This window comes from Urocitellus parryii, chromosome 12, assembly GCF_045843805.1.
Source record: "Urocitellus parryii isolate mUroPar1 chromosome 12, mUroPar1.hap1, whole genome shotgun sequence".
In the NCBI taxonomy this organism is placed as follows: Eukaryota; Metazoa; Chordata; class Mammalia; order Rodentia; family Sciuridae; genus Urocitellus; species Urocitellus parryii.
Window position 1 is genome coordinate 37,495,805 of NC_135542.1, and position 26,099 is coordinate 37,521,903.

General features: G+C 43.0%; 1 protein-coding gene and 2 pseudogenes across 1 annotated transcript in view; 1 reads left to right on the forward strand and 2 right to left on the reverse strand.

The window, feature by feature from the left end:
* The window catches only part of LOC113180979 (14-3-3 protein theta), a 34,597-nt gene extending 20,278 nt beyond the window's left edge, over positions 1-14,319 (reverse strand). Inside the window, exons 1-2 of the mRNA XM_077791843.1 lie at positions 14,229-14,319; positions 13,470-13,840 (exon numbers count right to left, since the gene is read on the reverse strand). Coding sequence (XP_077647969.1) covers positions 13,470-13,763 — 294 coding nt within the window. The 5' untranslated portion in view covers positions 13,764-13,840; positions 14,229-14,319. The remainder of the gene's footprint in view (positions 1-13,469; positions 13,841-14,228) is intronic.
* LOC113190953 (purine nucleoside phosphorylase pseudogene) lies at positions 3,690-4,299 on the forward strand (annotated as a pseudogene).
* A 5,189-nt stretch (positions 14,320-19,508) lies between the features above and the next one.
* LOC113200752 (large ribosomal subunit protein eL38 pseudogene) lies at positions 19,509-19,718 on the reverse strand (annotated as a pseudogene).
* Between the last annotated feature and the right edge of the window lie 6,381 nt (positions 19,719-26,099).

The window sequence follows — 26,099 nt, forward strand, 5'->3', positions numbered from 1 at the left end:
CCAACATCAGCTAGAATACTTCTTAAAATAATGTCATAAGGCCGGGCATGGTGGCTCACACCTATAATCCCAGCAACTCAGGAGGCTAAGGCAAAAGGATTGCAAGTTCAAGGCCGGCCTTGGCAACTTAAGTGAGGCCCTAAGCAATTTTGAGATCCTGTCTCAAAAATGAAAAGGGCACGGGATGTGGCTCAGTGGTTAAGCTGGATTCAAGTCCCAGTACCTCCCCCAAAAAGTCATGAATTAATATAAGTTGTCCTGATGTCAAGGAATTTATATACTCTTTAGACCTAAGTGAGTATTTGCCATTTAAGTTACAGTGAAAGCAAAAATAAGCAAAATGGAAATTGTGGGCAAATTTGAGTGAAAACCTACAGGCTAAGAGACAAAGGGAGGAGGAAGAAGAAGGTAAAAAAAAATCCAACATTTTGTATAACAAGAAAGAACTTACTTGTCTGCCCCAAATAAAATTCCTAAATCCTTTTTCCTGGTCCATAAGATCCCTAGCCACGTCTATTCCATGACACAGACAAAATTTACAATAATATTGCCATCAGCCTAACATCTGCTACAGCACAATAGTGTCTTATGGAGGACTGGACAGCCCTTTATGAGCTTGGTGCATTCTACTGCCCCCAAACAATCAGCTACCTAGAAGAAAAAAGAAATAAGAAAAGAAAAACAATAAAGAGCAGAGCATGTCATACTCCTGCAATTCCAGTGACTCAGGAGGCTGAGGAAGAAGCACGGCAAGTTTGAGGCTAGCCTCAGCAACTTAACAAGATCTTATATTAAAATAAAGAAAAATAAAAAGAGCTTGGAGATGTGGCTCAGAGATTAATGCCCCTGGGTTCAATCTTCCATGCCAAAAAAAAAAAAAAAAAAAAAAAAAAAAAAAAAAAAAAAGAACCTCAAAACCACCCATAAACCAAAACAAGATAAACCAAATAAAACCAGTATACTATATTTGATTCCTTACTGCTTACTGCCTCTATTTATCAGCTTTCTTACAGGGCACAAAAGGAAGAAAAGGATCAAGAGAAATTAAACTTAATGGATTACTGACTATCTTCAACTAATTACTGGGCATAACAGTAAAAAAAAAAAAAAAAAAAACCAAAAAAACAAAAAACCTTAGAAATAAAAACAATGCTTACTAGTACATTGGGGGGGGAGGATGAAATCCTAATTATTCTTTTTTTTTAAATATTCATTTTTAAATATCCAAAGATATTGGACACAATATCTTTGTTTTTATGTGGTGCTGAGAATTGAATCCAGGGCCCCGCGCTTGCTAGGTGAGCGTACTACCACTGAGCCACAACGCCAGCCCAGAAATCCTTATTCTTATATACATTTACAGTTTACCACAAATACTAATCTGAATTGGGTGCAATTTATTTTGGAGAAAGGCACAAGAGGAATGTACAACACTGATAAACTCCAGACAATATACAACTGGGTCTCATTACAGACTTGGTGAAAAGGAAAATATTACATAAATGTATTCATCCAGGCTTATGGAGAGGAGAGCAAAGAAAAGAAAATATACCAGGCATGCTGATGCACTCCTGTAATGCCAGCTACTTGGAGGCTGAGGCAGGAGGATTGCCAAATTTCAAGGCCAGCTTGGGAAACTCAGAGAAGTACTGCCTCAGAAAAAATAAATAAATAAATAAATAAATAAATAAATAAAAGAGAAATTTTGAAGATGTACCTTAGTAATCCTCAGTACTTCCCCTTTCCAAAAGAAAAAAATAGGATAAAGGGCATTATATAAGAAAGATCCACAGGTAGTTCCATGTGGCTGGAGCACAGAGTCAATGAAGAAAAAGGCTGTTAGGTTTCAGATCATGTTAAAGAACCTGGACTTCCCTTTATTGGTGATGTCTGTGCTATTACAACCCCTAGGACTTACCAACAACACTAGCACATATTAAAACAGAAGGAGGGAGCACTCTGGTGGAAGAGCATGTACCACCAGAGTGCAAGTGCTTCCCTATTGCCACCAAGGAGAATTCAGAAAAAGGCAAGATGATCGTGGAAGAATGGGGTCTATAAGGGAAGGCTCTACAACAAAAGGCACCTTCTCTATTCTAGAAAAGGTGGATCTGAGTTCCACAGCTCACTAGCTGGTTATCAATCTGGGCTTGGGAAGGGAGGATGAGGAATAACTGACTATTAATGGGTTCAAGATTCTTTTTGTGGTAATGAAAATGTTTTGGAATTAGTAGTGGTGGCTGCAAAACTTTAAGAATAAATTAAAAGCCACTTAACACTTAGCACTTATGGTATTTGAATTATACTTGGTTAAAACAAACAAAAAAAGAACTAGCGGGGCATAGTAACACAAGGATCACAAGTTCAAAGCCAACCTCAGCAACTCAGTGAGACCCAGTCTCAAACTTAAAAGGCTGGGAATGTGGCTTAGTGGTGAAGCACCCATGTGTTTAATCCCAGTAATTAACAAAACAAAAAACAAACAAAAAAACATGAACAAGTTATTAAATAAAGACAACTAAGCCAAACTATTTTATAAACTTTTCTTTAAAACTGTAGAGGAAGGTGATTCAATTATTTTTTAAGTTCCTCAGAGGAATGAATTTCCTTCAGAAAAATTTATTGTGTGGTAACCATTACAAAGAATTTTAAATGGTGCTACAATTTTTAGTGTTGTTTTATTTTTGAAAATGTTAAAAAACCACTAACAAAAAAAGCACACAAGACAAAAATGGTTCAACAGTACTTACAAAAAAGTTCAGGGCTCTTATGGATAATTTGTGACCATCATTCATTAACTTATTCCTATTTTCTTCATAAATTCTCTAATCAGATATGCTGATAATGAATTAAAAGGAAACTAGTTGTAATCTGGCTGAAATATTGTTTTATAAACACCTACAAGGCCATTCACATTAAAAGCAGAGTTCAGAAACCTGCCTTGAGCAAAAATAAATCACTGCTGGGCAACTTAGCAAGGAAGGCCCTCTGAAGTCCTTCAGGGCAGCAGGCCCTGCCTGCTGAACCTGTCTGTGTGCTCCCTCAGGACCAAGACCTCTTCGGTTCAGCACCTTGATGATGAAGCCCAAGGCAAGAAGCCAGAGCTAGAGCTAAACTCGGACCTTGAGGCCGAGCTGCAGGAACTCAACATCACAGCAGCCAAGGAGAGCTAAGTTGGAGATAGCCAGAAAGATGTAACTTTTGTTCCAGGTCCTCAAATGAAATCTTTCCAGAAAATCCAAGTCCAGCTAGTGCATGAATTGGAGAAAAAGTTCAGCGAGAAGCATATAGTCTTTACTGCTCAGAGAGTTCTGTCTAAGCCAACTAGAGAGGTCACACCAAAAAAAAAAAAAAAAAAAAAAAAGCAGCATCATCCCAGGAACTGACAACTGCACAGGATTCTTGAGAAACCAGTCTTTCCAAGTGAAATTGTATATAAGAAGAGATCTGCAGAAAAACTTGGCAGCTGCTCATAAAAGTTCATCTGCACAAGGTACAGAAGAACGTGAAAGATTATCAGAATGGTTTCTCTCTTGACCTCAACTAGCAATGATCCATGGATCTGGATTAGAAGCTCTGACAGACAGATTCAACCAGGCCCAGGTCTTTGACAATAGTAAGATAAACAGCGCCAGGTCAAGGTCACGCTGGCAGACTAGTGTTTGGGTTCCTGAACAACAATGCATGTGATGAAGCAGGATAGGTTCCACATGTATGAAGGACACCCACTATGGAAGGTGACACTCCCTGTGAGGGTCTTCTGGCTTCCAGGTGTGGACACCTTGGCAGTCACAATGCAGCTGAAGGACTCAACCTCAAGTTTGAGGTTGGAGATATCTTGCTGATCCATAATCACATTAAACTAACTGGCCTCTGTGGCCAGAACCCTCTCAAAGGGCTTAATGACCAAAGATTTGGAGTTCATTTTCCTGCCATGTGTGATGCTTACAACTAGAATACAAGGCAGAAGGCTCTCAGTACCTAGAAACAAATAGGGGAGCTACGTGAAAGTACCTACATGTTGGTGGCAGGCCCCAATTTTGAGACTGTGGCAGAATGTCAACTGCTGCAGAAGCATGGTGAGTGGATGCTGCTGGCATGAGCACAGTACCAGAAGTTACAGTTGCATAGCACTGTGGACTTTGGTTTCTCTCTCATCATTAATAAGGTTATCGTAGATTATGAAAACCTGGAGAAGGCCAATCACAAGGAATATTAGAGGCTGGGAAACAAGCTGCACAGAAACTGTTTGTCTCCATTTTTGTGGTCAGTATTCTACCCCCTGGCCATACCAGTTGACCAACACTGGTCTGGCTCCTAATGGGATCCAAGTAGTTACTACATACTTCGGCCCTCTATGTAGTAACAGAAAGGAAAGGAGCAGATCCTTATCTTTCACCTTCCCCACTTTCTCCTACCAGACTCTTCTAGTACCAGGTCCTCTTGCTTAGTTGTCTTCCCAAAGTAGTTTACTTTCTTCTATTCTGTAAGAGCTGGAACCCATATTCTATCACACATATGGATGGATATGCTTGTGGTATGATGTAGTTTTTTAAATTTCACGACTTTATTTAATACTATCATGTTTTAAGAATAAGAAGAGATGAAATTCTTTAAAAAATGGTGTGTAGTTGGGAATGTAAAGCAATGCTACTATTCTAATTTTGTTGTTATTCTTTTTTTAGAAAAATTAATTCTACTCACTCGAGGTACCTACAGCAGTCAAATTCATAAAGCAAAAAGAAGAATGGCGATTGGCAGAGGTTGAGGATAAAGAATACAGTGTTTAATGGGATCTAGAGTTGGAGATAAGAAAGTTCTGCTGATAGATGGGTTGCACACAGTATGAATGTAGTTAATGCCACAGTTGGAACACTTAAAATAGTAAATTTTATTTTGTATGTTTTATAATTTAAAAATGTTAACTTCTTGCTGTCTGAGGTGGCCTCCAGGAGCCTGTGACTTCTGCACAATGTCCTGCCCTCAATAAGACTTCATGCCCCCAGAGTAAGCTAATTCTTACTCCTTTGGTTCCTGCAATTGAACCCAGTGGTGCTAATCCCGGAGCCACATCCCAGCCCTTTGGGAGAGTCTGGTAAAATTGTCCAGGCTCGCCTACTATTGCTGCAGTCCTCTGGGGATTACAGCCTTGAGCATGCCCACCCTGGCCTCAGCTAATTGTTCACATGAAGACTAGCATATTGAGAAGGCCAGGGGTTGAGAATCCTGGTCTCATGCACCCTACTAGGAACCCCCACCTAAAGAGGACACATGCAGGGGTTAAATGGGAATGTGGTTTCCCCTAGATGTGACCCTTAAGTCTAGCCTATTTTCAATATGCAGAATTTCTAGTGGCCAGTAGTTTTGAGTTTCCTGCTCAAATTGGGGAAATGTCCAATCCTAACCCTCAGCTACTGAGAGAATTCAGAGATTTACAGACATTTCAGTGTTGCCTGGGTTCCCTGTGCCTTTGATTCCCCCCTTCCAAAGGGCCCCCAAGGGAGACGGGAGTCTGGGGAGCTGCCAGAGGCTTAGCCATTGCTGAGACCTGCTTGGGAAGGTGGCTCCCTGCATTGGACCTGGGCCAAGTAGTTGGCATGGCAGGCAGGAGCTACAACCCAGCTGAACATTGTCTTTAATAAACTGTTTTCTTTGGGGAAAAAAAAAAATGTTAACTTCTAATGGGTTTATTTTTCTAAATGAGTCAGTCAGTAATTATCTCAAATGACTTATAGAAACTTTAAATTTGTAATCATGTAAAATATCCATAGATTTAATCTATATAAAAAAAACTTTTAAGGGCCATGATATTTTAAAAAAATATATATTGTTTTAGTTGTAGATGGACACAATACCATTGTTTTATTTATGTGGTGCTGAGGATCGAACCCAGTAGCTCACCCGTGCTAGGAAAGTGCTTTACCACTGAGTCATAGCCTCAGCCCCAAGGGCCACGATTTTTTGAGTTGTACAAAGGAGTCCTGAGACCAAGTGTGTGAACCACTGCCCTAGAATATGGTCCATTATGGAAGTCAGCAACTTGTAATTCTGTCAATCTAACACTCATCACCAAATGCAAATTTATCAACCACACCTTGTAAGTGGATATCTCACCTTTCTGTACATTCTCATATCTTGAGGACAAAACACAGGCTGCAGTACTTGTTTTTGTTGGTGGCTGTAGATATACCCAGTCAGTGATGTGGAGTATCATACCTCAATACATAGCAACCAACACTTTCAGTGGATACCCTCCACCTAGATCCTATCATTAACCTTCTACATTTACATACAACGCAATGCACAACCTAGATGTACAGTGGGATGCTGAGAGATGCATGTACTTGTGTAACCAAAACCTGTAACAAAGAACCATAAACATCCGAGAAGGTTTTCCCCAGTCCCTTCCTAGTCAACCACGTGCCTCTTCCCCAGAGGCCACTAGTCTTCTCTTGAATCATATAAAATTTGTTTATTCTAAAATTTCATATACATGGAATCACACACTAAGTAATTTTTCATGCAGTTTCTTTCACTTTCCATGTTTTTGAAATTCACTCATATTGTAACATGTTTCAGTAGTTCATTTCTTTATCACTAAGTAGTATTCCATTTATTAACATGCCAGTATCTATCCATTTTCCTATTATTGGAATGTTTCAGCTTTCTGCTCTTAGAATACAGCTGCTATGGAGATTATATATATATATATAAGTACTGGGGATCGAATCAAGGAGTGCCTAACCACTGAGACACATCCCTAGCCCCCCTTTTTAATATTTTATTAGAGACAAGGTCTTGCTGAGTTGCTAAGTGCCTCACTAAGTTGCTGAGACTGGATTTGAACTGGTGACATGCCTGCCTCAGCCTTCTGAGCCGCTGGGATTACAGGTGTACATTATAGGTGCCATTGCACCCAGCTGGATATTCTTGAACAGACTTTTTTCTAGACTTATGTGTTCATCTATCTTATGTAAACATCTAGGGGAGGGAACCCACCTCTTTTATTATAGTAAAGCTTAAACATATAGAAAGAGAGAATAATACAAAGAATTCCTACTTCATCCCTACCTCTCATTATTCTGAAGTGATAGACAAAAAAAAACAGTGCCAACTCAAAGATATTTTCTGTTGTCACTTTGCTAAATGTAAAAACTGATCTTAATGATAAATATCATAAAAGAACATCATACATAATCAAGATTTTCCCAACTAGTAAACACTATGAACTAACAAATCCCATGCTATGGTATCATTTTTTTTTTAAATAACTGTATCTGCATCTTTTTTTTTCATTTTTTTTTTAACAGAGAGAAGGAGAGAGAGAATTTTTTTAATATTTATTTTTCAGTTTTCGGCGGACACAACATCTTTGTTGGTATGTGGTGCTGAGGATCGAACCTGGGCTGCACGCATGCCAGGCGAGCGCGCTACCGCTTGAGCCACATCCCCAGCCCAATGGTATCATTTTTAAAAATTATTAACTGTCACTTTATTTCTGCTACAAAATTATGGTATCATTTTATAAGTGGAACTACATGAGGTAAAAGTTAGTTGTGATAACTAGCCCTTTGTGAGAAACAAGGTAGTCCTCATTACATCGGATGCTAAATAAACATGGAGGTAACAGTTTGATGCTTCCGGTAACTAGATTTTTGTTATCCTTACTACCTACCTGTGCTTGAGAAGGGGTAAAGAGAAATGACCATTCTCAACCACTGCTGCTGACAGTGTAAACTCACAATCTTTTCAGAGGGCTTTCTAGGGAAATGCAAATCTTTTAATATGGAAATTTCACTGAGAATTTTACAAGTAAATCCTAACATAAAGCATCCAAAAAGGATGTTGTTCCCAGTGTTGCTTATAATGGAGAATGTTGTTTAAAACCTAAATTTCAATAGAGTATTAGTAATTTAGTAAAATTATAGAACATGCAAATAAACAGACCACAGGGTTAAAAGTGTAGACCACATATGCCACACTATTAGTGGGTGTTATGAAGGGAGCAGAATATTTGCAGTTCATTAATCTTCCTAACAGATTTCAGGTGGTCTTTTCTTTCTGTACCAAGTTTTTTTCTTTTTTTGGCACGGGGGACTGAACCCCAGGGGCACTTAACCACTAAGTGACATCCCAGTCCTATTTTGTATTTTATTTAGAGACAGAGTCTCACTGAGTTGCTTTGGGCCTTGGTAAGTTGCTGAGGCTGGTTTTGAACTTGTGATCCTCCTACCTCTCAACCTCACAAGCTGCTGGGCCAAGTTTTTAAAAGAACAAGTTTCAGGGCTTTCAGAGGTACTCATCAAGTGGCACTTGGAAAATATAGGACTCACTAAGTATATTTCAGCAAGGTGAACTATAGATACCCTCACACAGTATTGACAAGGGAGAAAGTAACAAGTCTAGATAAATATAGTTCAGGTAAGATGCCAATACATTAATAGAACCCCAAGGGACAGGCACACATTCAGTACAACTTATTAGAGTTCATTTTAACGCAATTGCTTCTCAATTTTGGTATTTATTGGCATTGGGGGGAGATAACTCTTGGGGCAGCGTGTATGTGTGTGTGGTGGTGGTGGGGGGGGTCCTTGTGCCTTTTATGATGCTTAGCAGCATTCAGGCCTCTACCCACAAAATGACAGTAGCACACATGCCCAGCATTCTTCTCACTTCCTAGTCTTGACAACCAAAAAAGTCTACAGATGTGGCCAAAAGTTTCCTAGGGGAAGGAGAGTGGGCAAAATATCATGGTTGAGAAATACTGATCTAAGCTTACACTTACAATATTCCATTCTACTTTACTTTCTGTTCTAGTTTTGGTGCCAGGACCTCCAGCATGCTAGGCAAGTTCTCTACCACTGAGTTATTTCCCCAGAACTTTTTATTTTATTTTGAGACAGGGTCTCACAAAGTTGCCCTGACCGGGCTGTTCTCGATCATATAGCCCTTCTGGCTCACTATCCCAAGTAGCTGGGGTTTCACCATACCCAGCTCGTTTTACTTTTTATTAAAAAACAAACAAAACCCACACACAACTCTCAGCTTCAATCAGCTTACAATCTAAGGGTAACACACCCAAAAGTCTTTTAAAAGCTTTTAAATCTTATTGCAATATCCTTATAAATAAATAAGGAAGTCCTCAGTATTATAGAGACTGAGCATTTAGTCCAAAGATCTTTCTTTCCTCCTAAGTTATAAACCTTAATGTCTTCTATTTATTGAAAAACATAAATTACGCCCCCCCAAGACTCATACTGTAGTCTTAAGTCAGCTACCATGTACCTTAAAGGGCTGCTTTGTTTTATTTCATTTCATCTGGGATCACACTTAGATTCAGATACTTAACTCTACTACTTACTAGCTTGACCAAGGTACTAACTTCCTTATGCCTCTCAGTTCCCTCAATTTAAAAATAGTAACACTTATCAATCTAATTCTGGAAGCAGAATAAGTATGTAAAGTGCACAAAAAAATGTGCAGTAGGTAGTAAATGCCCAATATACATTAATTATTAGCTATTATTCTAACTACAACCTTATAAAGACAGGCATCACTCTTACCAATTTAAGATGAAAAGAAAGGCTGAGAGATGAAGAAACTTGCCAGTACTCACCAAACTGTAAGGTGGGATGTAGAAATAATTAAAAAAACTGATTCCAGACCTCACACTTTTCCCATTATGCCAACAAAATCACATTAAAATTTAACTACACCACATCAATCCCACTCCAAAATAATGACCAGCACAGGAGTCACATTTTCATTAAAAGAGATTAATTTAATTTTGAACACAACTAAATTTAAACAAATTACTAAAATAAGGTTACAGAGCTGTTACACAACCACACAGACTTTTAAGCTTTTAAGAAATTCTCTATATGCTATTTTAAGTGATTCTAATTTTTAAAAAAAAGAGAGAGAAAATTCAATTTTTTAAAATGTCTTTTTTTTTTTAAAGAGAGAGTGAGAGAGGAGAGAGAGAGAGAGAGAATTTTTAATATTTATTTTTTAGTTCTCGGCGGACACAACATCTTTGTTGGTATGTGGTGCTGAGGATCGAACCCGGGCTGCACGCATGCCAGGCGAGCGCGCTACTGCCTGAGCCACATTCCCAGCCCCAACACATTACTTCTTTCTGAAATCATTTCACTAGTCACTAGTTTTTCAATATTTCATTTATCCTTGACATGTTCTTCAACTTGGACTTTACTACAGGTAGAAAGTCAAAGTACAGGTAGAATGACCAGGTCTATTTAACTTTACCTAGCCCCCAAATATAAGGATTGGAAAAGATCTAGATATTCTATCCCAATCCTGGTGAACAAATGACAGTAACAGAGATAACCTGATAATTTCTCTCAGATCTCCACTAAGAACCTGGTTTTGACCACTCTGACCCTCTTAATTTCCTCTGCTCTTTATAGTACTCATTTGTTTTTAATATTTTTTTTCTGATTTCACAGTTCATTAATAACCTTCTCAATATAGTGATTATTAAATAGGCTGAGGGTTGTACACATTGTGCATTTTGAATAAATGATCAAAAGAATTTCCATCTCCAACTTACTCTATGAAAGGGAAAGAAGAGGCTCAGAATCTCTGCTATTCTGGATCAAAAATGTAGCTGGTTCCTTCATGTTACTCTTTATCTAATCTTCTACAACCATATGTCAGTCTCACCTACTTCCTTCACACCAAATTCTCCTTCCTATTCACCAAAGGAATAAAGAAAATCCCATTTCAGCATGCATGTTCAGAAACTTTAGGCTTCACTCTTCTTTCCTCATTATTTCAACAGATTCTGTCAAATTCTTAAAAAAAGCATTAAGGCTGGAGATGTAGCTCAGTGGTACAGCACTTGCCTAGCATGAGCAAGGCCAAGTTTGGTCCCCAGCACTGCAAACAAATAAATACAGAAATTGCTATCAATCTTAAGACTCTTGTTCATTTGTCTATCACTTCCTTGTCTGTGAGATCCAATTATAGGCCATGAATTCTTGATGCTGCCACATGTACACCATTCAGGAAATCTTTAACATCTCTGCCAGTTAAATGAGGAAAACCTCACTTTAACCTTCTCTTATAAATTATGGTTCCTACTCTCCTCTCTCAGTTTTTTTTCTGCCTTGTTCTTCAGACCCTACTCCAGACACAATGAAAGCCTTCCCTTGAACAAGCACCATGGTGAATATTCCTTCTGCCTAGAATATTTACAGCCCCTCCCAAACCTCTTCCCTCAATGCTTACCCCAAAGCCACTACCTCTGTGAAGCTTTTTCTGAGGTTTCTGTTTTCTTTACACTACACAGCATTTTGTTTAGAACCATTTTATGGGAATTATATAATTCACGTTCATGCATTTTTCATATGCAAAAACCTATGGTTCTCTGCTTTGTTCTTCCCTACACTGCCTGGTGCAATGCCTTTCACACAGTGAGCTCTCACTTATAGTTGTCAACCTGAAGATGTGCTTTTCTGTGATTTTTTTAATAGGTTGGCCATCAAGCCAAAATAAGTTTCATAAGCCATTTTACTAAGAATATGTTTAATTTATGCATCAGTGTCTCAGATTAATCAAGTTAACCTCTTCTATTTCCTCTTGGTATTTTAAAAAAAACTGTCCTAATTTCAGGGGTTCTCTTATTAAAATGATCTTCATGAAAGGTCTATTCTAATACACCTGGTCCCTCAAACCACATAATGAAGCAAAACTCTCTGTCACTGACTTAGGCCATCATAAAAACCAAAATTTACAAGAGCCACAAAATAAAAGGAATATCCCTTTGGCTCAGAGTAAACTTGCTAGCAAACAGGGAAACTATAATTCTGAATCACACAGGGTAACTAACAAATCTCAAAACTAATAATAGAAAAGCAACTGAACCACGCTTTTGAGAATGTTCAAAAGCAATACATACCTAGAAATCACTGTCAGTATAAGAGATTCTTGAGATTTCTCTTGACAATAGATAATGCTGTCAATAACTAATGCCATTGAGGTCTCATCATCTTCAAGATCACAAATTTCTTGAATAAAAGCAATCTGGATAGAAGAGCTTTTAAAAGTGCCTCCTCAGCAGGGCGCCATCGCCCCACCTGTAATCCCAGCAGCTTGGGAGGCTGAGGCAGGATGATTGCAAGTTCAAAGCCAGCCTCAGCAATGGTGAGGTTGCTAAGCAACTCAGCAAGACCCAGCCTCTAAAATAAAAAATAGGGCTGGGGATGTGGCTCAGTGGTTGAGTGCCCAAGTTCAATGAGGAAAGTCCCTCCCCTATGCCAAGCCAGGACTGAAGCTAAATCTTGCCTTCACATAGCAAATAATATAAATAAAGTTTTCTCCACTTTAGTACACTCTCTGCATTGCCTTTTTGCCCTTTGCCAGCTATTTCCATCAGCCATGATTAGGTCTGGGTCACCTATATTTGTCTTAGAAAAACAGGTAGGTTAAAGAAGTTTTTTTACAAGGTGAAGAAAAGCACCAGTCTGATTTGTTGAAGGAGAGAAGGTTGGAAAAATTTTTTTTTTCTATTCCCCTTTAAAAAACACCAATCTAGCATGCTTGTCTTTCAAAGCCCACCTAAAATACAACTGGAATAAACATTAAAAAATCAATAGGCATCTTGTAAAGGTGGCATTTAAAGAAATACCAGTTTTGTATAAGGTATTTCATACTGTATTTATAGAAGTAACTGATGATTAAAACATTTAACTTATATTACAGAATGGAGTGCTGGCAAATTTTAAAAACTTAAATGACTGATCAAAAGATCTGTGCAATGACAAAGCTAAAAATATATAATAAGGGTGAATCACAGCAGCCACCTACTCCACCCAACAGTCACCCTGGCTAAGACTGGTCAGTTCAAAACCTGGAAAGCTTTCCTTGCCTACTCCACACCAGAAATGAATTCATTTCAATACATTAGAGAAATGTCATTAAATACTGAAAGTGGCCAGGACATTTTGCTCTTTATATCTGGCTGTGCTCTTTCCACATTTACGCTCCCCCCACCTCCATTCTTAATAGGAGAGAAGCTCAACAGATACTCTTACTGGAAAAATGAACTATCTGCTTAGATTTTCTTTCCATCGTTAGGTTTGAGAGGAAAACCTACTGGAGTCTTTATCAAAAAGATCCTGGGGCCTTCGTTCAACTATCTGAAGGCTGCTGACGATCAAATACATCTAAAGGACTCACAGATCCCAGGAGCAGTCTTCCCCGAAAGGTCAAAGCCGACTCTCAGTCTGTGCAGAACTACTCGACGGTTCAAAGTTTTGGCAACCGGGCACCGGGGAAAAGACTTACCGGGAGTCCAAGCACGAAATAACCTACCGAGGTGGCCAGGGCAAGCCCGCGACAAGGCGAACTCGGACACCCGGTGCCCACGAAACCCTTAGCCAAGAGCCTCGCACAAAAGGCGTCCCGGCTCCCGCCGCCCCTTCTGGGCGCCGAGCTGCGCGACTCACCAGGACCGTGGTGCAGATGGACCTCAGCTCCGACTCCACTTTCTCCCGATAGTCCTTAATCAGCTGCAACTTCTTGTCGGAGGTGTCGGTCTTCTGCTCGATGCTCGAGATGACCCTCCAGGCGGACCGGCGGCCCCCGACCACGTTCTTGTAGGCCACCGAGAGCAGGTTGCGCTCCTCGTTGGACAGCTCAGCGCCCTGCTCGGTCACGGCCTTCATGCAGGTGGCCATGTCGTCGTAGCGCTCGGCCTGCTCGGCCAGCTTGGCCTTCTGGATCAGCTCGGTCTTCTCCATGGCGCGGGGGCCGAGGCCGGGGGCGAGGCGAGCGAGGGCGAGCGCCGACCCTGATCCGGAGTCCTCCTCCTCGAGAGCTGCGAGGGGCGGGGCGGCGCCGGCGGGGACAAAAAGGAGGGAGGGGAGCGCGTCAGACAATGCGGCCCGCCGCCGCCGCCCGCTTTGTCTCCCGCACACGCGGCCCGCTTGAATTTCCCTCGCCCCCGCCCGCCCGTGCCGGGCGTCCGGGAGCTCGCGGGCCGCGCGGGAGGAGGCGGAGACCGGTGCGCGGACCCGGCGCGAACCGCGGCCGCCACCCCCGCCCGGCCGGCCCAAAATGGAAGCGGCCGTTGGCCCCGCACCTTCCCGCCGGGAGCGGACCCCGAGGCGAGCGGCGGGCGCCGGCCGCTCCCGAGTGCTGCGCCCCTGCCCAGTCCTCAGGCCCTGAGCGGCCAGAGGATGCCCGCGGCCACCCCTAACGCTCACCTTCTCGTCTCCGCGGCCGCGACGCGAGTCCCACCACTTTGATCTGCTTTTGGCTTTAGCAGAGGACCCTCCCGTCTCAGCCTAGCCCGGAGCCGAGGCACAGGCTACCGTCCAATGGCGTGCCGCGACTCCCCGGGAGTCCCACCTCCCGCCCCGTCCTTGACCAATGAGGACCGAGCGCGCGGAAGGGGGCGCCAGGGGCGGGGCGGGAGGGGAAGCGGAGGCTAGGAGGGTGGGTCGGCCTGGGCAAGTTGGGTTGGCCGGCAGGCTGCGGCTTCGGCCACGGGGTTTCCTCCAATTAGATCCAGGGTAAAAGGACGTCACTGTTGCCATGGCGATGCTGTTACCAACTCCCCTCATCCTCCCCGCCATCCCGGCACTTCTGGGTGCGGCAAGAGACCCAGAGGCGCACACGACCTCCGCGGCGGCCGCCGCGTCTCCTGATGTGGCGGCCACTGCAGATAGTGCGCGGCAGCTGGATGGCTTCTGCAGCTGCGGCTCCGGTTGGCCTCGGAGGGTGACCTAATCGGCCGTTTTGTTGCACAAGCGCCTTTCTGTCCTCCACCTTCGCATACGTGACAATGGTTTGGAGCTCAATAGGCTAAAAGCAGCCTTTAATGACGTTGCTGTTAGAGCTGCAAATTAGAAATAATCCCAACTCCATTAAAGAGCGATTAATCCCTGGAGAAAGTGGCTTAAGTATGGCTTTTACATGATAGATTAAAGTTTCCAGACAGACACCAGAAACCAGAAATTCCCTTGCAGAAGATTCAGGCCGGTTTTCTATGGCTGACAATGCCAGGTATCATGATTTTCTTTAAAATGTGAAATGACATTAAGCACATTTTGGGGGGGAAAAAACCCCACAACTATCCATCATAAAAAGTAATTTTTACATTTCTTTCCTACCTTTCCAGATTGTGCATCTATCCATCTATTTATATAATACACGTATCTGTGAACAGTGGGCACACTTTTTGTTTTTTCCCTGATATTGTTTTTGAGAGGACACTTGTAAAACTAATATTCTCTCCCTGGGCATTGACTTGTGATTTTATTTCTGAAATGAGATTGCTCACCCCAGATGACTTGTATTTAGGGCCATCGCTAGTATTTTCCTTTCCTTTTAAGCTATTCTCTCTTCTTCTGGCACTTCTCCAGTCCCCCAACTTCCGAGTAAAGTGGTTGTCCTGCTGATTGTATGATGAAATTTGCCATTTGGGTTCATGCTGCTATGATTTCCTATTCCAGAATATCCAAGGGAGGATGGGTCATAGAAAGGCAAGGAATGCCACTGACACGAAAGAATTTGAATTCCAAGTGGAGAGAAACAGACCTGGAGACTCTCTAGAATGGAAGATCTGAGAGTACAGACAGATGGAAGGGAAAGGGGCAGACTTTCCAGAAATTCAGACTCCCTCCCAGCTACCCCTCCCTGTCCACTTGTAAAGGTTGCTTTGTGCTTTGATGGACAGGAGAAGCCTGGTTGGAAACGGCCAGCTCTTAAGGCAGAAATGCCTTACTATGTTCCAGCATTCTAATGGAGGGCCTGCTGTTATTTCTGGAATCCCTGGTGCTGGGCTGCAGACACTTGAGCGTTTATGGCCCTGTGGGCTGGGGTGGAGCTGGACACAGAGAAATCCCAATGGAAAGAATTTGTGTGTGGAAGGTCAGATAAAATGCTTTCTTGTATGACCAGTGAATTTCGAGATTCCTGAAATAAAAGACAGCCCCAGACAAGGGGAGACTAGTGGAGATGAATGGGGGAGCTCCTTGAGGGAGTTTTCAGGGGTTGAACCTCAGTGGCCAGTAGTGAGGGGTACCCAGAAGGGGCACACACACTAAATTTCTTCTCAGAAAGTCTGGGCTCTGCTGACATCTCCCCAGGTGAACTTGGTCAAGATTTTTGCTTCTCTATATACCCATCAATAAAATTTTTGCTTTCACCCAATCAAATATTCATTGAACACCAACTTATATAAATTATGATCATCTGGAATTATGGGTGAAATGCTTTGAAACAATGACATACTGTGAAATTGCATTTCTCAGGGCCCAAAGGGACCTTCAGCATTTCGAAAGCCTTCTGTGCCTGAAAGAATTCAGGTTAGAGAAAAATAAGGCTCTGGACATAGAAAAACTAACATTTATTGAGTAATCAATTACATGTGTCATGCACTATTTTAAGTGAGTCTCAAGGATTAACTCAATCTATTTAATGCCAATACAAAGTAGGTACTAATAAGATCACCATCTACATTTCACAGACAAGGAAACTGAGGCACAGGATGATCAAGAATCATATACAAAATCATATACAAGAATCATATACATGGCTAATGAGCAGCCGAACCTGGGTAATTGGCACTCTTGTGATATGAATGCCAAATCCCATCCTTGAACTGCTGTTGTGGGTGTCTGATGGTATCTCTTTCCAGGAGTTCTAAAAAGAATCAGACTAGTCTCTGTCCTCTGAGATTTGCATCCTAATAAATATGAAGCATGTTAAGCATCACACCTAATGAGCTGGAAGAACTCAGGAACAGAGAACTAACAAAGAAAGTATTAAGAAGTTACTGCCTTATTTATTTGAAGTGTTTGTTATTTTTTCTAAATTACCTGGTAAGAAGAAACTGCTGGATAAGGGGGATTTTGTTAAACTTCGGACCAGAGGATCCTAAATCCAGGCCTTCTATTTATTGTGAATTTATTTTGGACACCCAATTGTCTCTGATCCTCAGTTTCCTAACCTATAACCTGTGAAAAGAATCACTAGCTCAAAAGGTTGTTGTGGAGGGTAAATAGGCTATCATAGGAGAATGCCAAGTGATAGCATGTGTCCAGGAACAGTGGGTTTTTGCCTCCTTTCTGTCTGCTTGGGGCTGAAGAGATGCCCATCCTGCTGCCAGGAGCCTTGGAGCCTTACAAAATGGTAGTGAAAGCTCATCTTTTGAATCATTGTTGTAATTAGTGCAGTTAATGGCCCGCAGAATGACTACATTCAGTGTACATTTAGAAATGGATGGGTCCTCCTGGTTGAATTTACTCTCATAAATTGTTTCAGTGGTTTATTTGCTCAGCATCATCAGAGAGAAATTTCTTCCTCTTCTGCTATGTGGCAGCTGTTCACTGACAAACAAACATTCTATGGGGCTTTTCACCCAAGTTTCCCACATAATTACTAGCAGTGCTTCTGTCAGTGGGCAGGCAGAGCTGCCTCCCTCCCCTCCTCCCCCGGAGTGCTAAAGGAGATCCCACAGGGTCAGAGACAGGTGGGGAAATCTAGAGAGCCTGATCATATTCCCAGTTTTGTTCAGTGTGATGGTTAAGTTCGTGTGTCATTTTGGTTGCAACATGGTACCTGACATTTGATCAAACATTATTCTGGATGTTTCCATGAAGGTATATTTGAATGAAATTAATATTGAAATCAGTGGATTTTGACTAAGCAAATCGAACTCTGTAAAGCTGGGGGGGGGGCCTCATCCAATTAATCAAAGGCCTAAATAGCACAAAAAGACCAGCCTTCTTTGAGTAAGAAGGGAAGCTCTTGCAGACTGCTTCAATCTTCATTCCCAGCCTAGATTCTCCCCTGGTTCTACAGCAGATGACTTTGTCTCCAACCAGAATATCTCCTCTCCTGGCTCTCCATCCTGTTGGCCCAGATTTTAGATTTGGATTCGGAATTGCCAACCTCCATAACTGCCTATAAGCCAGTATATATGTGTGTGTGTGTGTGTGTGTGTTTTCAAGTTATGGACCTACACACACACACACACACACACACACACACACACGTTCTATTGATTCCATTTCTCTGGAAAACCCTAATATCACTTACAAATGATATGGAGAACTTTTCATAATTCTAAATGAACAGACACTATCAGCTTCTCTCCTCTCTGTCCAGACCATGTGCTTTTTGAGGTAAAGTGTTTTCTTTTTTGATTTCTTCTTGCTGATGCCCTCTCAAAGGCTCAGAACTACCCCACAGTATGACTGCTTCAACCAAAGCTCAAAGAGGTTAAGTGACCTACCTGATTAGTAAACTTTAGAGTGAAGATTCAGAAACAGGTCTGATTTCAATGTCTATTACAACAAGCAGGACTCTGAGCTGCAAGGGAGGACAGGCGCTCCAGTGTTTGCTGGCCTGGGAGCAATGTTTAGTTTTTTGAGGCTAATGGGTGGCTAAGTATATATCTACTGGTGAGTCAGCGGCTGACTTTATTTTCATATGGAAACTGTTTTCATGCTCCATGTATCTGCAGCTAGAGAGGGGCCTCCATGTCCCTTGCCTATTCCCTTTGATTGTTTACATGTTTCTCTCCCATCCTCACCCACCTTCCCCCATCGGACTGTGTTTTTTCAGTAGCAAAATTACATCTCATCTCCATGTCCCTCATAAATTCCTGGCTTTCAGCAAAGGATTGTTCTGAGAGTGAGTCCAGACCACCAAGGGGTGGCATATCCAGTTACAGAGAAGGAAGACATTGAACGCTTACTATATGCACAACCACATCCAAAGTCACCAGGATGCTGTTGTGGTGAAGCACAGATACAGTAAACACAAGGTTGTACCTGCTTTGAGGTGCATACTGAGGACCTTAAAGCTGGCACAGAAGATCCCAGAGGAAGCATCTGAAAGAGTCACAAAGTTCCTGCAGTGATGCTCATGCGTGTGTACTTGAGCACTCTTCAACCCCAACTCAGAGTCCATTTCCCATTAATCCATTCAACAAAATACACAAGGGTCTACCTTGTACTAGATGCTGTCCTAGGAGCTGGAATTCCATAATGATTAAGACTGTCTGTGCCTACGAGGAGCTTGGCAGAGAGCACAGAGTGGTGCACCTAAACTAGAGGTCAGGGAAGGGCAAGTAAGGGTCCACCCTTTGCAATTCTATATACTCAATCGCCTGGTGTGCAGCCCATAGCAGTCCAGAAGTGGCTACTGGGAAGGTACAAGCAGAATTACAGGAGTGCTCTGAAATCCACTCCATTTCTTGGCAGATGATTCCAAGCAGAGCAAGAGCTGGGGCCTTGGGGCCAGCCCAGGCCTGTTCCATGGACTGACCTAGGATCCAGACACTTCCATGGCCTGTGTAAAGCAATCAGTGGTCAGGGTGTGGCAACAAACCTATAAAGGGCTGATGAAAAAACCCAGGAGCACAGGGCCAATTAATATAGGGACACATGGCCTGTATGTCTCAGTCAGGACCTAGGTACATATGTTTTCTTTTTAATTTGTAAAATTTTAATATAGTTAAAATCAGTTTCAGGTTATTTTGGCTCCTCCACTGTCAAACCTGGGAGGAATTGCCTAAGTTTCCCTGCCTTCCCCTTGTCGGTGATGACCAAGGCTTAAAGGTATCTGCTACATCAAACCTGAAACATCCCATTATCTTTATTTTTCTTGATCTTGACAAATCCAGGATTCTTTTGCCTGACTATGAGCAGAAAGTCCTTGATTTCCTCAATTTTTCAATGCATGGTGGGGAGGTGCATAAGGAGAAGGCAAGAGTAGACACAGCAAATGGTAAGGAAGATGTATTTTTAATGTCCTGAGTGTGGAGATTTTTTTTTTAAGTTTGGCATATAACGCAATAAACCTTCAACCATCTTCCAAATTATGACTCATCTCCAGACAATTCAGGATAGTCAAATGGATGAATGAATACAAAACAGCTAGAGAACAATGCACACAGGAGTTGATTGTGTGCTTCTCACAATAAGTGCTATGGGAGTTGAGAGAAGGGAGACTTGAGTGTGGGCTGGGGCCACCGCAGAGATTTCAGGCGTCAGATGGCTTCAGAGTGAAGGGGACCTCTATAGGAAGACAGGAGTGCAGCCCAGGTGGAGGAAGTCTGCGTGTCCATCTGCCCCAATAGCACCTGCGGAAAGGGAGGAAGCTCCAGCGCTCCTCCTTGTGCTGGAGTGGGGTTTGGTCCTGTCCAAAGACTGTGACTCTGGATGAAATGTGGAAATGCAGACCACCCAGGGAATGAGGCACCGAGGGCTAGAGGAGGAGCCTCTTCTACGACTTTGCCTCCTCCACCTTCAGCCACCAAAAGCTCGTGCATTTTAGCAGATGCTGGCTGCTCTGCCCACCAGCCCCTTCTGCAGGGAGCCCCTGTTAAAGCCCCCATGTTTCTTTGCTGCTCAAGCCCTCCTGTGTCGTTCAGCTGCAACCTGCGTGTCGGTAGACTTGGGAGCCAGATGGCTGGGGTGCCCCCATCGCTCTTTAGATGTGTGATCTTGGGCAGGCTAGTTGACTGCTCTATGCCTCAGTTTTGCCATTTGTATGCTGGGATGGTCACAGTAGTGGGACCTCCCCCAGGGGTGTTCTGAAGGTTTGAGGAGGAGAGGTTGTGATTCAGCCTCTGTGGGATTTGTTTCTGCCTTCTTTCCCCACATCTTCACCTGGCCACCTGCTCACCTCTCGAGTCCTAGTAGAAATGAGACTCCTCAGGGTTTCTGTGAGCTCTTGTCTCTCCCAGCTGCCTGAGCCCCCTGGCCTATGTCCCCTAAGCATGTGGTCACTTGATATCACTTCTCCTGGTCTACTTGCCCACTGGCAGAAGGCACCATAGGTAAGTGATCTGTCTACATGATTTATCTACATGTAGCCCCTGTGCTTCGCACTGTGCTTGGTGGGCACACTGGATGCCAGGAAAGGGGTGACTGAATGGAAGGGTTAATAAAGCCTGGACGGAGTGGTGGGTCAGCTCAGAGCGCCAAAGGACAGGGTGAGCTGAGCTGCTGCTCAGGATGGCTCTAGGCGCTGGCTGGGGTCCAGCCCACAGCTGGAGGCACCCGTGACTCTAGCTGGGAGGGGCCGGAAGATGCAGGCAGCCCCTGACCTCCCTCCTTCCCCTTAGTCACATTCAGCTCAATAAACAAACTCCCAACTGCCCTATGAGGTCTGGCAATAAGAGAGCTCAGTGAAGAGCCTTGTGCAGAGGAAAGAATCCTTTTGATTGTGAATAGTTACCCCTGATTTATTTGGGTAATTTTTGAATTTCCTTTAACCAAAGTAAGCTCAGGTTAGACATTTGGGGGCCCTGAATATGCAAACAAAATACAGCTTGTTCTGTCCAAAGCTGCCCCTGAAAGAAAGGAGATGTCCCCACCCTGCTCAGCCATTGATATGCCACGAGCTGCTCTCCCTGCCTGGGGACAGTGATTGCTATAATCAATGTTAATGAGCAAATGATCGCCAGCCACTCTCCCTGCTCCTGGTTCTGAAACAGATATGCCATTGCCAGACTGATGAAACCAGTGTCACTTTGAAGGATCATACAGCGGGCGAATTGCTGGAATGTGTTCAAACAGAATCCAGCAGCAGCAGCTACTACAGCTGTCATACAAACTTCCTAAAATAAATGGAAAAGGCAGCAACTTGTCCCTTCTTGAGCCATGAGACAAAATGAGAGAGATTAAGGGAGAAAAAAAATACAGAAAGTCAGTGAAATGAAAACTCAGCTCACCAGGCTAAGGCAGGCAGTCTTGGCTCCCTCCAGCCGGAAGTTGTAGCTGCCACACAGGCAGCCCTGCAAGGGCTGGGGATTGGAGAGTGGTGTGGAAGCTCGGCCTGGGACTCTCAGAGGTCTGGCCAACCGAGATGAGGTCATCGCTCCATGGTCTTTAGAGCCTCCTTTCAAAAAGCACATTGAGGTACATCGGTTGGATTTTTTAAAACACTGCTGAGTACCTGTGAGGTGCTCACAAATGCATCCTTAGGTAGACCAGGGACCTAGTTTGGTCTACATTAGTTACTATATCAGAATCTTGAGAGCTGTGGGAGTAGCTCCATAGTAGAGTTCTTGCCTAGCACTTGCAAAGTCCTGAGTTCTATCAAAACAAAACTTCATTTGTAAGTTACAAAAACTTACTCTACTTAACTTAAATGTAAGACTGTTACTTCTTACTGATGGTGAGGAAGGCTGATGAACCACATCCATAGTATGAGAGAGAATGAACAGATCTTATGACGGTATTTAGCTGGATCTATGATCAAAGCCACCCTTAGACCTTGCCCAGAGAGATCCCTGTTGCTTCTGCCCCTGACAGCTGACAATAGACCACACTGCCCTGAGTCCATGAGTACTAGGCACTGTACTCTCGACTCCAGACCCTGCCATTAGCTCCATCCTCATTGAGATCCATGACACTAGCTTTGTCACCACCCTGAGAAGGAATTCTCTACAATCCCTGCTTCTTGAGGTCATTCACTCTAGATTCAAAATCCTGGTGTGTTATCTGGCCATTGGCCATACCTAATTCCTAGCTAGGCTGTGAAAGGAAGTACATAGAATGTACATCTTCCTAAGAGGAAGTGGGCTCTCTCTCCCATGAAGGTAGGGAAAGTGGGGATTTCTCCAACAAAAGATGGGGCTTCAGAGGTAGAGCCCCCAGAAAATAGCACATGACCCCTGCAATTTTATAATTGGGTTTTCTGGTCTGCATAGCAACAGAAAACAAAAATCATGGAGGGGAGAGAAAAGTAGGAGCCTGGGAAAAATGGTAGCCTGGATCTCATTTCTCTTTCTGGAAAAAGTGGGGAGAGCTTTGTCATCATTAATTCCCCATCTTTAGGCATTTTGCCAGCTTGGACTTGGCCTCCTTCGAGATTTTAGAAGATCTCCCTATTGAAGATGCTCCTCTACCTGTGGATTGCGCTACGTTTAAAAATGAATTGCATCCCTTAGGTTGGTCTTGTCAAGCTCCTATGGGATGAAGACAAAATCTTATTCATTAAACAGTTACTGGCATCTGCTAGGCCTTGAGGAGAACAAGGGGACAAAGACATGGCCCATATCTTAGAGAAGGTCGCACCCAGTACCAGGTGCGTGAAGGTGTGAGGGTTTTTGTGGGAGTGATGTGGTTTAACTGGGTTTTAACATTAAGATGTTCTTAGCCATTGATAAGAGAGGAAGATGCATCCAGAAAGAAGCAACAGCAAACACAAAGATAAGGGAGTGTCAGGAATCTCGGGTGATGGGCTACTGAGAGGTCAGAATATGGTGGGAGGCAGGGAAGTGGGAGACAGGTACTAATGAAGATTGGCATAACATTCCGAGGAACCTTGACTTACTCCCTGAGGATGGACACTGTATTCTGAAAATATCAGGAATCATTGAATTCTATTGATAGATTGATTGATCGCCATGCTGGGGATGGAACTCGGGGCCTCATTCACTCTAGGTGAGCTCTTTACCACTGAGCTACCTTCCTAGCCCCTCTTTTTATTTTTTATTGTAGTCAATTTATATAACATAAAATGTACCATTTTGGCCACATTTATGTGCACAGTGCAGTGGTATTAAGTGCATGTTCATTGTGCCCCGTCACCCCCAACCACCTCCAGAACTTTTTCATTGTCCTAAACTGGCTTTTATTTCTCTCTTAAACACTAGCTCCCCCTTCCTCCATTCCCCCAGTCTGTGGTGACCACCATCCTCTGTCTCTGAGAACAACTCCATGTCATCTTTTTAGAAGGATCCTCTGGCTACATTGGGAAGGCTAGGTTGGAGGTCCTGGAGAGCGAGGAAGCTGAGTGGGGGCGTGGTGACAGCGGCAGATGGGAAGGGAAAGAGTGAGAGGTATTTCAGAGACATGGATCAAATCTCGGAGTCCAGGGGCATCCATGATTACTCCAAGACATCTTTATTTAATTTCTGCTCTATTGACCCCCACACCATTTCTTGTATGAAGAAGAGAGAAGATAAGCTTGATTTTTTAATAATCCTCTAAATCTGCTCACAAATATTTCAAAATTACAAGCTATTAGATGGTGAAGTACATCCTCACATAATTACTGTAAGTTGCCAAAAGGACTTTGAAGTGGATTTGATCATCACATACTTTGATCAATTTTATAAAAGAGAAGTAATTTACAAGAGTAGTTTATGGTCATTGCAGCAGCAACTCAGAACAGTTTCTGTGCTATGTAAAAATATTCAGCCAGGCACGGTGGCACATGCCTGCAATCCCAGTGACCATGGAAGCTGAGGCCTGAGCACTGCAAGTTTGAGGCAAGCCTCAAACAATTTAGCAAGGACCTAAGCATCTTACCAAGACCCTGTCTCAAAATAAAAAGTAAAAAGAGCTGAGGATTTGGCTCAGTGGTTAAGCATCACGGGGTTTAAGTACAAAAAAAAAAAAAAAAAAGTCCAAATCTTTCATTCAAAAGAAAGCTGACCACACACAGGATCTGGAGTAGATCTCAGAAGAACTGGATTTCAGTACAGCTCTGCTGTTTATCAGCTGTGGGACCCTGGGCCAGTCTCAACCTCTCTGCATCTGTTTCTTCTTTGTAAAGTGGTTGTTATGAGCATTAAATGAGATGATTCGTGTAAAGCGCTGAGAAGAGTTAACCTGTAAGTACTAAGTTCATGCTGACTAGTGTTGTTCTTTGTTGTGGTGACAGTGATGGTCATTGTTACAGTCCTTCCTCCGTAGGGGGCACTGGTTACAGGACCCCTCAAGGATGCCCAAATCGTCAGGTACTCAAGTTCCTTACATAAAATGGTGAAGTCTTTGCTTGGAACCTGTGCATACCCTTGTCTATTCCCATACCTAAAAAAATTTAAATGTTATGTATATTTAAATGTTATGTATATGTTTGAGGAATAATAATCAGAGAAAAAAGTCTGTACATGCTCGGTATCGACACAAGTTGTCTTTGATCTTTTCCCCTGGTGTTGGCAGAATGTGTGATGGAGCCCGTGGATAGAGCGCAGACTCCACAAGGGGCTGGTTCAGCCCTGGCACCGTGTGCTCTGCAGTTGTTCTTGGGAGGAAGATGGGGTTGTCCACTTCTGATGGTTCTGAAGCAAGTTCCCCCACCCCTGAAGACGCTGCCTCAGCTTTTCTGCAATGCCATATTTCTGCAAGCCTTATCTCTTCCCTTCTCACTTGCTCTGCTCCCAAACCACCCTGCCCAGTCTTCCTTGGCAGCTGTGCTGTTCCTTTTCCCACCCCCATGATTCCAGAATCTCTCCAGGCCTGGGGCAGAGATGGGAGAGACGGGATCAAGTCCTCTTTTTCTCCTCTTGAGGACCACAGACCCCCTTTCTCTGCAGTTTCCCTCTATTTACCAAGCAAGTGTAAAAATGATCACCCCCCACCCAGAAGTCCCAAACCTCTATTCCATCCTGAAGCTCAGAAAGATTTTATTAATTAATTAATTTTTGCAGTTCTGGGAATTGAACCCAGGACTTCATGTACTTTAGGCAGGTGCTCTACTAGTGAGCTGCATCTGCAGCCCTAGCTCATCCATCCTTCATCAACGTCAGTCATCTGGCCTTTCTTCAAGTTGTGTTTTATGGGACTCCTGTATGTATGTATGCAATTAAATATGATTTTTCCTCTTGTTAATCTGTCTTATGTCAATTCAATTTGTAGTTCAGCCAAGGAAACTAGAAGGGCAGAGGGAAGCCATTCCCCCTGCCCCTACAGATTTTTTTCAAGTCATTTGTTCTGTAGGCAAAATTCACAGGGCTGGGCACATACCCAATTGACTGATGGACTAGAGTCAAATATTTGTTGATGGAAAACCTTTAAGTTACTTTTAAAAAATTACTCACTGACATTAAGCACCATCTTTGGCTCACTTTGGCTGTGAGGCTTAAAGTTCTAGATGATCTCATGTAGATCACTTTTCAGGTCCTTACATCTTTCAGTGTTGTTGAAAAGCAAGTAATCATTCACCAGGTGCCATGGGGGACCCCAGCTTGAGGGTAGGGACTATGTGTGTGTCTTTGCCCCAGTAAAGTGTTTGAGCCCATAGTAGGTACTCAATAAATTCTGCTTTCTGGAATCTTTTGTAGCAAAATTGATTTGCTCTAGACCATTAACCTCAGAAACTCC